At 42.7% G+C, this 19,146-nt stretch overlaps 2 protein-coding genes across 9 annotated transcripts in view; both read right to left on the bottom strand.

The window, feature by feature from the left end:
* Positions 1-7,306, bottom strand: part of LOC309588642 (neurotrypsin-like) — a 24,400-nt gene extending 17,094 nt beyond the window's left edge. For 3 of the 8 annotated variants that reach the window (XM_082308155.1, XM_082308156.1, XM_082308162.1), the window contains exons 1-2: positions 1,671-1,782; positions 574-619 (exon numbers count right to left, since the gene is read on the bottom strand). In XM_082308155.1, coding sequence (XP_082164281.1) covers positions 574-619; positions 1,671-1,769 — 145 coding nt within the window. In that variant the 5' untranslated portion in view covers positions 1,770-1,782. Of the gene's footprint in view, positions 1-573; positions 620-1,670; positions 1,783-2,726; positions 3,057-3,413; positions 3,457-6,875; positions 6,930-7,216 lie in introns of those variants that run through there. The other 5 variants (XM_082308157.1, XM_082308161.1, XM_082308159.1 and 2 more) reach the window with 4 other exon arrangements.
* CHCHD1 (coiled-coil-helix-coiled-coil-helix domain containing 1) lies at positions 7,087-19,146 on the bottom strand. The gene is made up of 4 exons (XM_082308170.1): positions 19,102-19,146; positions 10,038-10,506; positions 9,327-9,445; positions 7,087-7,890 (listed from the first exon to the last, which is right to left on the bottom strand). Exons 2-4 carry the CDS (start codon positions 10,330-10,332, stop codon positions 7,777-7,779), a joined length of 528 nt encoding a protein of 175 aa, XP_082164296.1. The 5' UTR covers positions 10,333-10,506; positions 19,102-19,146; the 3' UTR covers positions 7,087-7,776.

Genomic DNA, 19,146 nt, shown 5'->3' with positions numbered 1-19,146 from the left:
GCTTTATTCACTGAGTAAACAAAAAGAAGCCAACACTTTCAGAAAACCCTTCTGCCATAAAGACACGCAGGGCAAACAGCAAAGGTACAAAGAAACTTTCCTTCATGCCCTTTGCCTTCTAGCCCCTGCCAAGCTCAGAGGGTGTAAGTGACAGCTGAAGGTTAACTGCAAGGTACAAAAATGAGAAGCAGTTACAGGTAGGTCTCTGGAAAACACACTGTGCATTTTGCATCAACTGGGACCCTCGGATGGGGGTGTGTGAGAATTCAGTAGTTATTAGAGCAGAGGAAAGGTGAGTGTGCAAAAAAGACTGAGGCAGAGAAAGAGATGAAAGGAAAAGAGCATGTGGGAGGAGTAGGGAACTGCAAGAGTATTAGACATAAAGAAAAGAAAGTGGTCTGGCCATTTTGGGAAAGGAGATAAGCAGACATTGAGGCAGGAGAAAAGACTGAAGAAGTAATGGAAAGAAAGGAAGAACGCCAGGTAGCAGTGGTTCATCATGCCTATGGTCTCAGATCACCACTGCAGGAAAGAATCTGCCCGATGACTGAATTAATAACTTCTTGTTCTTACCTGCACTCTGCAAATGGTTTTGGTTGGGCTGGGATCCCAGGAAAGCCTGGGAAAAGAAACAGAGCAAAAGCAGAGAGATGATTATCCGATGAAATAAACGTGGGCATGTCCTAAAAGCAGCTCGGCCTTTTGGCACTTTAGGCAAACACACCCTGGTAACCAGTCTCTTCCCTGCTCTCCCCATTGCTCCTCTTCAAATCCAATCACAGCTCTGCCCACTAACAACAAAATGAATAATTACTGGCCTGCAGAGATTTACCCTTGATCTAAGTACTACGTTACAGGGCTCTGCTTGTTCTTTTCCAGTAGAATTGGAAGCCTGGGGGGGGGGAAGGAAAGAAAAGCTAGAAGAAAATCATTGTTACCAGTAAGAAAGATAATGAATAACCCCTCATTTTCTCTCTGTTTATAGGGCAAGCCATCTATGGCTACAGCAGCAAAGATACAGCTACGTGATGGGATGATGCCCTCGGGGATCACTGTTAAAACAGTAATAAACATCCATGTACAAAGTGGGAAACACCTAAAAAAGAAAATCCAATAAGGCTTTTTGAGGATTTTGTTTTTAATACAGAAGAACATGATATGGCCTATGGTATTATTATCCAAATGGGGTTAAATAGCTAAGAACAAAAAATCTGAAACAAAGCCCTCAGAATTCCAGCATCCTGTCCACCCCAAAACTGCATTTCCTCTTACAGGCAGTGTTTTTGGTGGTTATAACTTGACTGCTGGCTGAGAGATAGGGATCTCCACTCAACACCATTACATGGTGTGCAGGCAGGTGCAAAATCTTCACAGACCCAGAGTGAGAAGAAGAAACTGTACATGCTTCTGCTAGCTCCTTGTAGTTTAATTCATTTCTAAATACTTCTTAATGAACATTTCTAATACTTTTATATGAACAAGGAGTTGTAATTCACAGAGGAGAGGTGAGCATGTAAAGAATACTAGCTATTGGAAATGGTCCTGGTTTTCTTCAAAATGAGTCATTTTGCTTCTCTCAGCTTCCCCTCTCCCTGGAAAAAGGGAAGAGTAAAATTTGGAATTAAACCAAATCCAACTCTGGAATAAGCAGAGATAGTTCCCATAGATACCTGACAAGAACGACACCTACTCATGGCAGATGCCATTTTCAAATCAAGCTTATGAATATGGTCCAGCAGGTGTTGACAACCGTGGCCAAGTTCCAGCATCACCCTCCAGAAGTCAGAATGTGACACTGCATATTGAAGATGAATTCCTGACATGGTTCAGAAACAGCAGATCAGATCTCAGGTGTGTACGCACAAGGGGATGCACAAATAACACAGCATTTAACTGAAAAACCCTTTTTAGCCCAAAATCCATCCCTCTGCATATATCAGGCTGTTGCAAGCCCGCATAATGGTCTGTGAACCAACAATGCTGAAGGACCTATCCAAGGATCTCAAAGCTCTTTGCAAAGCGAGGAAAGTGAGCTAAGCTACGCCTTTGTGACTGCACCAAACGTGACTGAGCCACGGTCCAGGTCCCCCAACTCCTAGCTTTTAGTGTGCACCTGCACATAAGCCTTCAGGCAACAGAGGGATGGGTTGGACTAATAACAGGCTATATTTGAAAGTCTGAAGCTGCTCTTCTTGGAGATGGACCATAAATGAAAGAACTGCAGTCCAAGTAATATGCTTCCCTTCTAATGAAAGATTAGTTGCTGCCAGTTCCCATAGCAGTTTCCAAAATCCCTTAATGCTGACCATCACCACCACCACCAAATTTTAGTGCAAACAGCCTGTGCTGCAGTCACTGCCCCAGGTCCGTGTGGCTATAAATCACCTGTCCACAACAGCAAGAGGGGTAATCAGTCAATCAGCAAAGAACAGAAACAAAGGATCTCTCCTACCAGGGTCACTGCAGTGCTTGAGAAACATAGGAAACCTGAGCCAAAGCATCTGCAAGCCCTTGTGCATCCTGCTTTCCTGCTTTGTTTCCTTTTCTGAATTTCATATGCACAGTGAAATAAATCCCTCCCCGAGCCCCCAGCCCTTCCCAGAGACCACAGCTGCCTAGGCGCTTTGGAAAACATATTCAAGTAATAAAAAGATCCACTTACAGTGAGGATATTAAAAGAGCCATGTGACTTCCTACAAGCAGATAGAAGAATAACCATTTCTTACCTCCACGTATCTGAGACAGGATAACAGACTCGAGAGCTCTACCAGGAGCCCGAGTACTTTGGGGACCTCCATCCTTCCTGGACAAAGTGGGCAGAAGCTTCTTCAAGCGTCACATTCTGTTCAGCCGCCCGGCTCAGCGGCTGCCTCCTGCCCGGGCTCTGCGGCGGGGCTTCCCCGGCAGCCGGGCGCTAGCCGCTCCGCCGCGGGGGGAGCGGGATGCCTCTGCCATGTCTGTGTCGGGAAAGGGATGCGAGATAAGGGATCGCGGTTCCCAGCAGCATCTTAGAATTTCACTTTCTCCTTCCTCTCCTCATCTCTTCTTGATCCTTCCTTTCGGAAAGGGGAAAAAGAGGGGAGAGAAATAAGGGAGGAGAGCATGCCCCAGAATTTCTCTAGCACCCTTAAAACCAGGAGGAGGGCGGGTGGGGCGCAGCCCGCACCCCCGCCGTCCCCTCCCTCCCCCCCTCCCTCCGCGCCCCAGGTAGGCGCCTCTCCCAGCGCCAGCCCCCGCCGCTCCGCCCGCCCCGGGGCCGGCCGCTCTCGCCTCTCCGCCGCTGCCTCCTGCCCCCGCCGCCTCTGCCTTCTCCCCCGAGGCGCTGAGGCTCCCGCCGGGCGGGGACCGGGGCTGCACCCTACTGCAAAACCTCCAGCAACAAAACTGGAAAAGGAAACGGCTCCTGCGCGCACCCTTGCCAGAGATTAGGCTTGTTGGAAGGAATCTGGACTTTATCCCCCCACCGCTGCCTCCTCGATTAGCTGCTTGCAGCTTCCTGAGGTCAAACTCTCCTCAGATTTGAGCCCAGGTAAATGGGACCCAGAAAACTTTACATTAAGCAGCTTCCAGATGTCCCCGTGGAAAACGCGCAGGTGGCACAGCCCTCCCCAGGGCGCATTCCCGATTTTCAGCCCTGCATCTCGCCGACACGGGTATTGCCTCCAGAGATCTTTTCCACTGAGCGTCTTCTTGACCTTGGGCCATAGAGCTACTTTACTCAATTGGCTAGGATGCTTTCCAGGGGGTTGATCGTTATTGTATTGCTATGAACAATCCCATGGGGTTTTTTAGTGTTTTCAGCTTACTGCTCCTTCATATGAATTAGGGTTAGAGGCTACAAAAAGTTTTAAACATTATTAAATCTAAGAAGGGAATTGGTCAATTTGAAGCTGTTCAATCTCAAATTTTTTTTCACACGTTCCCCGTGTTGCTCCTCAGCTCAGTATAATGGACATTTCCTGTATTTATATTCTGATTTTGGAGGGATTAACTCCTGGCGTTCTGCAGCATGAAACATGAAGGTCACCTTAAGAAATGAGCTCACTTCTGGCCAAGTCTGCTGAGCAGCATTTCCAAAGACACCTTCAGCATAAAAACAAGGAAGAGGCTGACAAAAATCTATTGGCTTAACAAAAAGTGTCTTTTTTTCTTCCCTCACTTATTGCCCATTACTCACTTCACATGACAGTTTTGTGTTGCCTCATCCTCAGTCACTCATCAAATGCAAGGAAATTCCACTATGCGCTCGATCTTTTACAGGAGTCGCTGAGTGGTAGGAGGGAGCCCTTTCTGGAGTGGATTTGTACCACAGTGCATTCTGGACACAGTGGATTTGGCCAAGAATTACACTCAGTTAATAAGTTAATCTCCTATATCCTCGTAGCGAGGGAGGGAGATGATCAGGACAACAGAGGATGGAAATAGCTTAGGTGCTACAGCACGCTGTAACTCTCAGGCAGCACTGGCAAAAAGGAGCAAAACAAAATGAAAAATGGGAACGTGTTGGAATTTTGAACCACTTATTCCAGTGAAAACATGAAGAAAGGATATACTGGAGGCAGGAACAGAAAATCTACTAGCATTCGGAGAAATCTGCTCCTTAGTCAGGAGCAGAGAGGTTGTTGATGCCCCTTCAGAACTCCCATAAGACGCTCACCTATTTAGCCCTTTAGACCTGGAAACAAACAGCTGCATTCAGCCTCTGACACACACTGATACGGTTTAAAACCTCTAGCAAAAGCTTGCACTGGATTTCTCTCACAGTACCTTGTTAGTTGCTTCCCTCTCAAAGCAAGGCTCTCCTAGATAAAGTGGTTTCCTAGATAAAGTGATTTTAAAGGAAACACAGACCAGTGCACCCAAAGCAACAGAAATCCAAGTTTGGTATTCAGTTTCTGGAGGAATGACAAACCCTGTAAAGATATAGTGGGGTTTGCGGTTGTCTCCTCTGTGGCGGGTACTCTTTTGGAACTAATTCCTTCTTGCCAAGACTCCACCTGGTTTTCTGGCACGTGCAATGACATTTTCTTGAGAGAGGTGGATCTGATTCCCAAAAGCTTCTCATGGCTACATGGCCCTCTCCAAGGTGGAGAGGAAGACCAAGAAGGAAATTATACCAATATAATTATGGCAGTTTAGATAGGTAACATACCTAAAGATAAGGTAAAACACATCTTGAACTTTCTTGTGTGGGCAAGTTTGAAGTAGTTGTGAATACCTAAGTCCACTATTTAACACAAATCACATTCTCACCTGATAAAAGCACAGTTCTATAATAATAAGTCCATGATTCCCTACAGAGCCTTTCTGTCTTGATTTTTCCAGATTATTCGGTATTGACCCTTCTGAACAAGTAGTACCATCTTCTAAAAGGCTCTTGGATCTCTGGAATTCAACCTATTTCTCCTGAACTGGCAGGACTACTGCTCATCAAAACCAGCTGAAATATCAATGCTTCCTCCATAAAAGATCTTCAGTGAAAGCCTAAAAAGAGAGGTAGCTAATAGCAATCATTCCCAGAGCTGGTATAATATTCAAGCTGTAAGGAACAGGAGTAAGATCAAGGAATTCCAGCAGATTTGCTTAAATCCTGTAAATCCGACTTAGGAGGGTAGAACAGCTAGTCAGCTTTTGCTTAATTCTTTCCCCACCACGCAATCATAGAGAGGTCTCTGCAGCGATGTTCTTAACCAGCGGGCTCAGCACCAGAACTCAGTTTTCTTTCATTCCCCAGCAACAGCATCATGGGGTGGTACAAGCCCTGAACTCAGAGAAGACATTGACATTCATTGCAGCTACACACATCAACTATTAATGGAGTAACCCCCAATATGAGTGTGTCACAGAACACATTTAAATACCCAATATAAGCTTAACAGTGAGATATGGGGAAATGGCAGCAGCTCAAATTGCCAAGGACGATCAGTAACTGGAGGTTTTTTCGTTATAACATGGGATCCTGAGCCAAAAGAACTGCTAGAGTACTGTTAAAAGCAGCACTGTAAAACCTGAGTGCATCTGAAAAGCATTCTCTTTCCTTCCTTCTTCCTCCAAATAAATGCATTCCTTTAAGGACTGGAGAACCTTAGCGTAGTAATATTAAGCTTACAGTAGACATGTAAAAGGTCAGAAAAAATCCCAAACAACTGAACTTGTGAAACTCTCTGTGAAGCAGTAAAACCCAAAAACAACTGTCCAGATTAGTGGGAGCTATGCAAAATTTCGAAAGTAAAAATACAACAAAAAAGTGTTAGTTTCTCCATTACAGCTTCTTATATAATGAGACAGTTCTTCACAGACACTAGAATTTGGTACATTTAGCATAGCTGCTAGCTTAAGAGGTGCAAAACTATACTTGTAAGTTTTAATACAAAGAAAGAAAAACCATCATCAACAGAAGTGAATTTAGAATTCATCGGTTCCTCACTCCCAGCTTAGCTTGTCTCCTTCAGAAACAAAGAATTAGCAAGTAGCTCTCCTTCCCAGAGAGCGTCTTTTGGACTGAAAATGCAAAACGTCACAGAAGCAACGTGTTTTCCCAAACTTAGATGTGGACACCATGTTCTTACTGACCCCAAGTCCTCTGGAAGACCTACTTATGCCATAACAGCAACAACAGAACAAGCTACCACATGCGATAATCCACTAATGAGCCACTGTAAGTAACAGTTAAATGAAAATTGCTTCAGTAACTTGAAAGCATACACCTGACCAGTCAGTTCCAGCTCCGTGCAAACTCTACAGTCACATGTGGGTAATCACACAGTCTGTACGTGCCTGACGTTCCTCTTACTCTGCTTTTTCTTTATGCCCTAAAGAATTAGTGATATAAATGGTTATATTATTAGTTCTCTGAGGCACGTCATTTTTCTTACCAATCAGGTACTGGTCCTAAAACAACAGGGACCTGCCTGCAGTTTTGTGGTACTCTAGTGAAAAAAAAAAAAAAACAAACAAATCAAAACTAATAATTAATTACATGATTTCAGTATCAGTCCACGCTTGAACTTTCTTTCCCCCTTTTAGTTTTTTTACCAAAACAATGGAACATTTTGTTGTAACTTATGAGTTGCCCAAGCCAAACAATAGTCTTGCATTATTTTATTGTAGTACAGACAACATAATTGATCTGACATGGCACCATACCTGTCCCACCCATAAATCAGAGGGCAATCAAATCACAAGATTCTACGTTAAAATTATATTTGATCCTTACCAATGTATTGTGTTTTAACAAGGTATTTTGCTGGAGATTTCTTCCTCATTCTACAGCCTTCTTGTACAGCAACAGGAATTAAAAAAATTTCAAGAGGAACCAAATTGTGTATACATACATGTAGGAGTACGAGTCATGAGATTACTATCAATTTTAAGTTGGCTCAATGTCTAGACCTGAGCGCTTTTTGATAGCAGCTCAGAAGTTAGGCAGGAAGCTTATACATGAGCAAAAGTCACCCCCTAACTGTTAGAAAATGCATTTACATGCATTCCTAGAAGATTTTATTTCACAGTGAGGACCTGACTCCACACTGTGGCTCGCTGAAGAACACACTGCAGACATCCTAGGACCACAAGACCCAAGAACCTCATGAACAAAGTCAGCTGATGGTCAAGATGGGTGTTTTTCACTCTGGAAACAAAGGTGCAGTCAAGATCCATGGCAGCAGTGCTGACAGATACCATGTGACATCAAACGCTCACTCAAGCCTACTTTTCACTTTCTTGCCAAAGACTCCAACTTTAATTGCTTGTCCGCAGTCCCTTTAGTAAAGTACATTATACATAACGTGTGCTCTGAGGAAATCTCCTCAGGAGCTTGTTCACTTTGCTTGAAGTTAAGTTTCCTCTGGGTGACAGGGCGTCGTTCTCATTTTGATGCTTGCGCTCCTTCTGGAACAGAAAAAGAAACCTCAAAATATTACCTCTGTTTATTTGCTGAGTTGACTCTCACCCCCAAAGACTGCTACTAATTGTACTTGGATGTTTCTTTGAGAAGAATGCTATTTCTTTAAGGAATACTTACAATAGCACTTGGCTCAATAATCACAAGGCTTTCAAAACCTGATGATCTTTATATGGTGGAATTAATGAATGACTGACAACTTGCGAAGATGATATTCTTCCATATTCTTAGTTAACAATATTATAAACTTATAGTAACAGCGCAGAAGATTTTTTCCTTTTACTTTCTGTTACTCATTTGTTTCCTTTGTAATCTACCAAATAAATTTTGGACAGTTTTTCATTTATGCTGTCAAACAGCAACAGTAAATAACTGTTTAGTAAATGATGGTACTATTACTGAAACAAAATGGAGACCTGAAATCAGTATAAGGACATGCTTAGTACATGTACTTACCTTTAGTCTGCTTTTGAAACTGATTTGATTTAAAATTTATCATATAGCTGGAAACCTTTAATTTCCAAACAACATGAAATTTATTTTTCAAGAAAAAGTCTAGCCTTCAGAGTCAGAAACAGCCACAAACAAGAACTCCTAATTTTCAGAGAATCTGCAATAGCTGTAACTACCTCACGTATCCTGAAAATTCTGTTTGTTATGAGGATTACTGAAACAACTGGTTATTTCTCTACCACCTTGTCTCCACCCTCACCCCTGCAAGCACAGAACTATTTACAGATTCATGACAGGTTGGAATTTGGGAATCCTAATTCCCCCCACTCTCCCCCACTGTCTAATGCAGGTATTGGATTGGTACCCGACTCACCTATTTCTTAATTTTATGAATCAGAGCAGTTACTGAAACTTACCTACACTGTACATCTCCCCAATTACAATATAATCCAGATCTCGCACCATACAAATCACTGCTCTACTTAACAGCTCCACATCATACTCTCCCTCATTCAGAACTATCATGTAAAACAGAGAAGAGCAGTGACCGTTATTGCTGCATTAGTGCTGAAACTTTAGAGATTAAAAAATGGAAGAAATCAAAACAAATGGCCTAGGTTAGAGTCAACTGACAGCAGCTGAGCTCTACTTCAAGAATTTGACAACACAAAAAGGACTGGATGCCACTATTGTTCCACCCTTAGTCATACCACACCAAACATCCAGTCCCTTCCTACACTCCTTTATTTTAATTCTAATTTAATTTAATTTTAATTTGACTTCTGCATTCAAAAAGGAAGAACTGCATGTTTGGTCTACATCATTTTGCATGTCTCCTACAGCTCAAATGAGTTACAACACAAATCAAATTGTTCAGAGAACATTATTATTGCTGGCACACAAAAAATGATTGGGGGCTTTCTCCTTCCCTACTACTAGCCTTAAAGAACACAAAAGAGGCCTTAATTACTTCTGCCTTTGCCACGCAGTCATAGAACATCCGGATCTCCTCGGCACAAGCTGTATCGTTGAAGTCGTTCTGTTTCCAGCAGGCCATCATTACTGACATCTCCGTAATGCATGTCGCCTCTAGGAGGGAAAGACACAACCAGAAATCTCATGTGTTTGGCATTTCATGCTAACAGCCTCCACAGTGCATAAATCTCCAGAGAGAAGTTTAAGATGGGGTAGAGGCAGGTAACAAAAAACAACACTAAAGTAAAGATCTCATCATTGCTTTGTGTAGAGGAGACATTGCTAGCACAAAGATTAGCACCGTTGCAGCCATCTAACCTCTGACTGAATTCTTAAGGTACGAGATGCAACAAAGCATTTTACATGCACGATTCACATACGGAATAGCACAGGACGCAAATTTAGGGTTGTTGTACGAGAAAGTAATCTTTCCAAAGGAACCCGTGCGCTAATTCTGTGGCACAAACCAGACCCCCGTCCCCTCTGCTGCCCCCCAGGGCCCCAGGCGCTTCCCAGCGCGACCCCAGCCCAGCCCTGACACCAGCACGACCCCTCCCAGGGCAAAGCCGCAGAGGGGCGGCGGGGCAGCTGCCGGGGACAGCGCCGGAGGGCCCACCGGCGGCGGGTCCACCCCGCAGGGGCCGGGGGCCCCCCATCCCCGCCGTTTCTCCCCGGGGAGAGGGGGTTTAACGGCCTGGCAACTCACCTCCCACCTGCTCCCTGCGGTTCGCTACCTTGTTGGCCAGCACCAGCGGCCGGGTCGGGCGGATAACCGGGGGCCGCTTCTTCTGCCGCCACTGCCCGGAGACCCAGCGGGTCACCCAGGCCGGGTAGACGGGCGCCGCCATGTTCCTTGCGACAGGCCGTACGGCGAGCCGGCCCGGGCCCCGCCCGCCCGGCGGGCGCCTGCGCGCTGCCCGCCCCGGGGGCGCGTGCTGGGGCGGGGTGGAGCTGCGCGCGGCCTGCGGGCTGTGGCGCTTAGCGGTCGGCAGCATCGTCATCCCATTAAACAGGACGTCAGTCCGTTTGTGGTGGAACCTCGGTTTTCCTCCCTCAGCCTGTTCTCCAGGCAAAGGCCGTGAAAACTGAACAGCTTCTCGCCGTTTCCGAGCGATAGGGACCCAGCCAGTAACAACTCCAGCGGCTCGCACCCCGGAGCCTTCTCTGCAGCAAACCTGGCCGAGGCAAGAGCACACACACCAGGGCAGAAGAAACCATGGTTGTTTCAAATAATTCAGATGGAACTTAAGGAATGCTTTTGCAACTGTACGGAAACCTTTCCTGGTGCTTGAAACTCGGCACCGCTTCACTCTCAGCCTCTCATCTCTCCCCATTACCTACCGACAGCTGGATCTCTGCTGCCTTGTTTGCCCATGTTCCTACCCTATCTTCCAAGAAGAAACGGCAACTGCCTCTTCTGAAACGGTAGTGGTGTTCTCACAGCCTCATACTCAGCAGTGGAGAATCCCGTTGTTCCCAGAGGTTTCTTTCCTAGTGTAGGATTTAAATCCCTGTAAGTCCTCAACTCATCTGGCTGATTCTGGAGCCCTTGTACCCCCAGCTGAAAATGACAGGTCATACAGAAGGCACAGTAACGTTTCAAGGGCTGGGGCACAAACAGACCTCTGCACAGCATGAGGGACAAGCTAAATGTAGAGAACTGATGAATTAGACATTGGACTGGGGACCTAAAATACTCATATGCTTGTCATATAGTGGTCACTGAATATGTCAACTTATCGCCATACCAGGGCTCCTTCAGGCACCACCGATTTCCCTTGTGCACTGGAGGACATAGGAAGAATCAGTTTTTTCCATAGGAACGCTGGAACAATTTTTTGCATAGCACATTGCTTTGGATGAAAAGAATATATTCAACCTCCTAGCTATGGACATAAAAAAAAAAAAAAAAAAAAAAGCACTCCACTTGTCTCTGCCCAGTCAAGGACGTTGACAAGACATTGGAAATTATGTTACCTTGATTTAAACATCACCAGACCTATACAAGAATACTCTCAGTATCATTACTAGAATTTACTGCATCAGTATCAATACTAGAATTTACTGCATCTGCAATTTAATATATATTCTGGTATGTCTGATTCTACCTTCGGCTGGGGCTGCACGGCTAGAAGGCGCGTCCCCTGGGTGGTGGATAGGGGATCCCTCTCTGGAGGGTGCACCGGATAAAATTGAAGAAGGTGCCGCGAACCAACGCAGCCTAAGGGAAGGCCACCCTGACAGAAAAACCACTGGCCCTCCAAGTCATGGGGGTTGGGCAGGAGGCCAACTACCTCCTCCCGGAAAAAAAATAAAAAGTTGCAGAAACGACAAGCATCAACTCGGAGATGGAGAAAATCAGTAATGAAGTGAGGAGGAGGACATGGAACTGGATCGGTCATGTCTTGAGAAAAAAAACAACAGAAGACTGCGCTGTGGCCCTTGGGACTCCAGAGCACGCAGCCGCAGACCGATCGAAGTGGAAGAACGATGTTCGTGCTTTGTGTGCCTCCTGGCACTGAGAGAATTCAGATCAGATGTCTGATTCTATAATTATTTCTGTGTTATTGATAAAATAGTATTTTCTTAAGAGTCCAATTTAAAGAATATGAGAAGACATTTTCAAGTAAACAAAAGATTTCTTTTGGTCTTCTTTTGAAGCAAATTTCCATCTCTTTAGGTCCAAATTAAAACAGTCTGTCTGGAAGTTCTGAAACATTTTGGTAAGAGGGATGTTTCTCTACTTCCATTTTTCCTGATGGGACAGGAAAGGAGCTATTGTTCTAGCTTGGCTACCAGTGCAGGAGAAGAAAAACAAGCTGACACCTTCAAATTAGGCTAGAGGGCTTGCACCCTGCAACTCTAAACATTAGAAATCTTGCAAATTCAAGACAGGGAGATGAAGTACTTTTCAGTATTCCAGTTCACGTGAGGTTCAGCTACTCTTGGTTTTGCCTCTTCAAGTAACCCCTCCTGATACTGACTTTTCTCTGCTGCATTTGCCTGCTGCAATTACTAACTAGACTTGCACAAGAACATTAAAAAGGAAAGACGCAAATACTAGGACGTAACAGAAGCTGAACTGTGCTCCCTGTAAATCAACCTCCCTTTTTCCACATTTCATTAGCTAATGGTGGCAGCACCTTCAGGTACATTCACCTTCAAAAGCTGCTCTCTCTTTTAAGTAATTCCAAGAAAAATGGGGAGAAGGCTGAGAAAGGCAAGCTACACAAGGAGAATTGTAATAGCTTCCTGTCAGTTACTGCTGTCTGCATTAGAATGTCTTTTTTTTTTTTTTTTGGCATTCAGCCTGGGATTGGAGCATCAGGCTAAGAAATTCCCGAGCAGACAGAATAATACGTGATGGTGTCTGCATACACCATGCAGAGATGTCTGAAGCAAGACACAAACATTTGTTTTAAGGGAGAATGTGGAACTACAGAAGAGGTGCGTTACTCAATAGCCACGTCTCTCTATAGCCTGTGTTTTGTATAGCTGATAGCAGAGACACTAATGGATGGGACAGAAGTTCCAACAGTCAGGAGCCCAATTTCCTCAACACACTGATGAGGGAACCCCACAGATGTTTCACTGTGAATCCTCAAGGTAAAACTACAAAGAACATGTAAAATTCTAACTGCGTTTACAGCTACTTTACTTGGATCAACACGGTTAAAGCTGAATCCTAGCCTGCGTTTCAGCTAATCAAAATCAAAGTGAACCACAGAGATTAAACTATTAGTATTAGATTTGAAAAGAATCTGTATCACAACTGGAATAAAGGCCAGTTATGATGCTACAGTAAATGCTATGCCACAATTAAATACAATGCTAACAATGCTGTAATAAAATACACCCTTAAAATGAGGGTGTAGTCCTAAACACTTCTTTAAGAGGTGAGAAATTATGTAAAACCTCCAGACACTGCCTAAAAAACAATTAGGGGATGAGGCTAAGAAATCAGGTGTATTTGGGAGAAATGAATAGAGTTGATATTCATGTCTTTCTGAACTGCTTGGATCCAGCTTTCAGGTAAACTTCAGCATATTTACCCAAATTTATCCCGAATGCCCCAATTCTTCTCCTACAACTTCGTAATACCCTCATGTACCATGATTTATTCTCAGCTGTCTCATCCTGACCTCCTTAACCTCCAACTTAATTGGAGATGCCTTAAAAGCTATGGCACCCCCACTTGAACTTTAGTAGTGAAACTAACCAGTTTGCTAAGATTCCGGTCAGTTCAGACTTACTCCTGTCTGCTGAGCTATTGTGTTTGGACAGTATTAGCACTTAATGCACTTACTAGCGCAAATGCATTCATTAGCACAACGACAGATGCAATTTCTTTTCTGACTTGTCACCCCCCGCCCCAGCTCCAATGCTAGCCTACCTTATCCTGAGCTGTCTCAATCACATCAGCTGCCCTGCATCGTTCTGTCTACCTGACTAGTTCTGAGCTGCCATCCCTAATCCCTAACTCCCAGATCTACTCAAATCCAGCCCATTTCCACTGCAAATTACCTGATGCCTCCTTATTTGTTCAGAGATGCCACAAAGTATCATGATCTGCTCTGATCCATTCCAAGATCCCCAGAACCATCTCTAGCTGGGACACCTGAGCATTAGATGGGTCTTTTCTGCAGGAAAGAATGTATATAACAGCATACAAATTAAGATGCCAGTCGTGTCAGAGCTCTGGAACAAATCCTGCAGTTCCATTCTTCTCCACCCTTCCTAATTCCTCTGCAGGGCCATGCATTTCTCACTGCCAGCTCTGAGACACTGAATCATAAGAGAAGTGCAGTTTGTTAAAGCCTGACACAGGCTTTGGCTCAGCTGGTCATATCATTAAAAGGATTTTGTCTCTGATTAATTTCAACCTGTCAGTAGAGGTCTCTGGGCAGAATGAAGGAACCTGCCACCCTGTGTTTCCGATTAATACAACTTCTCAGAAGGTGCCTGGCGATCCATCAACAATCTTAATTAAATCCAACCAAATGGATGACAGCTAATCATTAAGGGACTGGCTCTCTTGGGACAATGGCTGAAGAGTGGGTATGCAAGGATGGTAAGGGAGGCAGATGGCTGCTTGTCTAACATAGCAAAGCCTGTTTAAACAGTCATGTCCCTGAAGGCTGTGTTTCAATTCAATTTATCCTGTTCCCAGTCCTTTAGAAGTTATTTGTTCTTCCATGCCAGCTAAAACTATCCTCTGCCAAGGTGCAAGAGGGGCATTTCTGCTGTGATTCTCCAGCTGCTGCACTTTGCAGACCATTTCCAGGGAAAGAATCTCATTCTTGTTTCCCTCCAAACATACACATCCACTGTTGCTTGGCTCTCATTCTACTTACCATCACAGAAGACCCAGAGATCCTTCAGTTTGAAAATTACTACCGTGACAGAAATAAGAAAAGGCAATTCTTTTTCAGTTCTAGAAATTATCAATGTTAGGTATCAAATCAATATTCTTCAGTGAGGTTATGTGCTTCCTAGAAATTGCAATCCTTGCTAAAGGACAGAAAACACAGACTATTAGTTCAGTATATAAAATACCCAGCTGCTTAATGAAAAAATAGGCAGCACCTCGTATCACAGTTTTGGCAGGAGAATGAGAACTTTAGCTTGTCCAATGCAATGAACTGGATTGCTAGATTTTTAACCTCCTGTCAGACATTTGTTTCTCCTCTCTCACCTCTCAGAGGGCACAAACTTATCCTAGCTTGTCAAGGCAATTCTGAGACACAATAGCTACCCTGTCAAGTCAATTCTGAGCATCAATAGAATCTACTAGTGTTTCATATGAGCAGTAATGAGGAGATATCTATTTTTAGAACATTAATGCTAGTGAATAAAGCTATCCTGACAGCTTTGAAATCCTCCCTATAGTCACACGGTAAACAGGCAAAATGCATGACAAGCAGTGAAGTGACTCACTCTAGTTAGCAGAAGCCTACCAAAGGGTTTACAGAAATAATCTCTTTATCATCCTCAATATTTGATATCTTTGCTAAAATTCCCGATTAGTCTCAGTTGTGTGTTTTTATTAGTATGGGCACCTGCACTGTAGGAACTTGATTAAGAAAGATGTTGTAGACACTCTTCAGTCTGAGTATCATATAAGCTTTCCAGTAGTCACAACACGAGTGCTGACATTCAGCCACCATCTAGCTGGTTTGGATTTAAAGCAGTGAAGTGAGAAATCCAGTTAGCAGTCAAGAACAGATATCAGAAACCTTTTTCCAAAATAGTAATAGTTGCTGCAGTGACCTTCCTCCTTGTCTGCATTCACATACTTGCATTAGTAGAAAGACAACTAGGATTGTACATGGAATTCACTTTGGCTATGACTTTGGACATTATATAGCAATCCTTTCAAATTCATTATTACGTAAATTAATCTCAAACTCTTCAAGGGTAGGAGACCCAGCTTTTCCTCTTGCCTCTTCCAAATAACAGGAGAGAGATGGAAGCAAAGCCCTGGTGGTAGAACCACCTTTATTCAACATTTTGCAGTCCTTGCTGTGCAGAGAAGTGGATGTTGTGAAGGTCGGTCAGCAGCCTGGAACACAACTGCAACCACACCTCTTCAGCCAGCTAGGGAGGATTCACGCCTCTCCGGCCCCTGAGGAGTTTGCCTGGCAGCTATGCAAGTTATTCATACTACGCACTGAAAGAAATATTTCAACCTTAATTCTTGTGCACCATGTACAATAAGTGAAACACATTTAGTATATTAATATAGGCAACAGACACACTGTTTATAAATCACGGACACACTGTGACATACAGAAGATGATAAAGCTAGTATGATCTATTCCTACAGAAAAAAACCTGCAGATACAAGAGAAACACAAGGCTTGGGTGAGCATCACGGCTGTGAAGAGTGGTAGCTGATACTCATTATCTTTTGAGAAGTTCACCACCTGTAAGACTGTAAAAAAATAGTTAAGCCTAGGAAGACACTAAGAACTCAGAAAAGCAAGCTATTGAAACTGGCTTGTAACTCTTAACTACAAACTAAAAGTTGTACTTTGAAAAACTCAGACAAAATCCACAGAATGTCTGTGATAAAGTTACTTTCCTATCTGTGCTACTTTCCTACCCCTTTTAAGAAGGGATATGGCAATCAGAAATACTCATGCTTGGCAAGTCATGAAGTTCAAAGCAACAGCCTTCTGTAGTACATACATATAGCAAAAAAAAAAACAAACTCAAAAAAACCACTGTAGGACAAGCAAAAAAACTTGTTGACTGGTGACTAATATACTGAGTACAAATAATAAATAGTGGTGAAGGAATATGTGGCTGTGAGCTAGCAAATTAGTGAATCAGGGTCCTAAGGAATAAGTTTTTATCTGGTTTGCTAGCTACTCTTAAGTTTGTACCACCGTATCTTCAATTCTATTGTTAGTTGACAAACATGCTTGTTTTGCTGAGCGGGAAGGCAAAGTGAGGCTTTAGGACAACTCTAATCAAGAACTAAGCAGGTGCTATGATACACATGATTATATTGGTGCTTCCTCCTGTTACTCCTGCAAGGACAATACATTAAACATAGCATGTCTAATTTTGGCAACAGCAGATAACAGGATAAAATAGCAAAAGCATAATGTGCTAGTACCTGGTTCTTATTTTTTGTTTAGGACAAAAAGCAAGATCAGGATTTCTCTTCCTGACTATCCCACCAAACACTTGAATAAGAAAGGGTTTTGAGATATAGCTAATTCAGAGAACCATACAGTCAAAGAAGACTTACTGATTTTCTATACAGAAACATGAAATGAAGAGAATCTGAAGTAACCAAAGGCATTAATTCAAACAATTTATTTAAATATCATTAAACTGTTCAGTAGAAGTTGATATTCAGAACTAAAGCAGCCTTAATTTGTTCTATCTTAATTTACTTCTCAAGCACATTGTGGCCACTTCAATCCTGAATACACGTATCTGTAATCTTAATCTGATTTGAGTAATCCACTTTAACAATTAATTCAGATATATTCACTTAGGTATTCATGTCTCCTGAGTAACTGAAAAAAAGGAATATAAATTGATGAATGCATTTTAGCTGAAGAATCATTTGTTACTATTATTACAGAAGAGAGGAAAAAACCAGTTTTCTCCTTAAAAAAAAAAATCAGGTGAGATCAGCATATATTTTATGTATTTTCCACATTTCTAAGAATCCAGTGATAGTTATGGGTCTGAAGTCTCCTCTGTCAAGGTGCCCAGATTTTAACACTACAATATTGTTGTATCACCTGAGAGGCAAACATGGAGATGCATATCATTACTTATACTAATATTATACCTATAATATCATACCTATAACATTATGAATGGGAATTTGAGGAAAAAAATGAGATTAAGCGATCCATCCGCAGCTAAGCAGTAGATAGTGACTTAATTAGGGACAGAATGTAGATTCGCTCCTGTTCCTAATTTTCACTAACAGGCTTCAGATTTCCCATAGCAATGCATGAACTGCCTTACAAAATGAAATTACCCCACAGATTCTAGACCTTCATTACCAACATTCTGTCCTAGGCATGGATAAACTCTGGTTATTTAGTCAGTAGTTACTTCTGAAGAGGGAGGAGAAATGGATAAATAAAATACCATTATACCATTAGAGACATCACTGCAGCGTGGCCATATTTACCTGTGCATTTAAACCTGTGACACTAAGTGAATTAGCCTCCCTCCAATGCAAAATCAATTATTTCAGAAAGGTACCCAACGTGGCAGGGAGCAGTGGACTTTATTTATATCTGTAAGAGATACATGCTATGCAACAAGGAAGATTTGTCGATGTCATCACTTTTAGCAACTCCAGTCACAGACCAGGATCATACTGTATTAAGATTTGGTAGAGATACAAAACCATCTCAGTGCACCTGATTCTGATCATTCACTTCAGCATAGAAAGACTACAAGGTTTGCATCCAAACTGCAGAGATCACTGGAAAGGCACCATCGTTAAAATGTATTCATCTTTGCAGAAAGCTGCAGAGACTCAAAAAGAACACATCTAAGGCCTCTGAATTGCTGGTATTACGGAGATAACAAGAAGTCAAGATTATAGCTGGGATTTCAAGCTTTGATGGAAACTTAAAAGAACCAAAGCATCCTAATTTTACTCTAGTTCTGCACCATACCAGGTAATACACTTTCTAGTGTGAAATACTTTGTTGAAAGTTGTGAATTAAATAATTTAGCCTCACCTCTATATTATAATTAATACTAAATTACTAAATAATTTAGTATCACCTGGAAAGTTAGCAAAAGAGGAAAATTAGGCAGAGAGTAAATGACCTGCCCATAGCTATTCAGTTACCCTGAAAAGCAGGAGTATTTGAGGCATGCTTACTTGGGGATAAGAGACTTTATTGCTGCAATTTCATAAGGCACAATTGCTCTCCACAGACATTTGTCTTTTGTAGTTCCTTCACTGGAAAAGCTATTTGTTAATAGCAGCTGAAAGTACACCTTAATGAGGAGAATAAGTGACTGATAAAATACGTATAAAAATGATTAATATTTTGGAGATTAAAAAAATCCCTGAAATAACTTAGGGCATTTGATCAAGAGTCTGAAGAGGTGTTCCTCTGAAGTCATGTAAGCCACAAGGAAACTATACCAAATGCAAAAGGAGAGTAAATTCCTCTTTTGTCCCACATGTTGACACCTGCAAGTCAGGAGTGGCTTCACACCACAGAGCTAAGATCTCCACTGCTGAAATCCAATCATAGCAGAAACTTACTCACTTCATGCACCAGAAAAAATAGTCTCTGTGAGAGTTTTTCTTCTAT

Source organism: Platalea leucorodia (genome assembly GCF_965183815.1).
Source record: "Platalea leucorodia genome assembly, chromosome: 4".
Lineage (NCBI taxonomy): Eukaryota > Metazoa > Chordata > Aves > Pelecaniformes > Threskiornithidae > Platalea > Platalea leucorodia.
The sequence above is the reverse complement of the archived record's forward strand: the minus strand, read 5'-3'. Positions and strand labels throughout refer to the sequence as shown.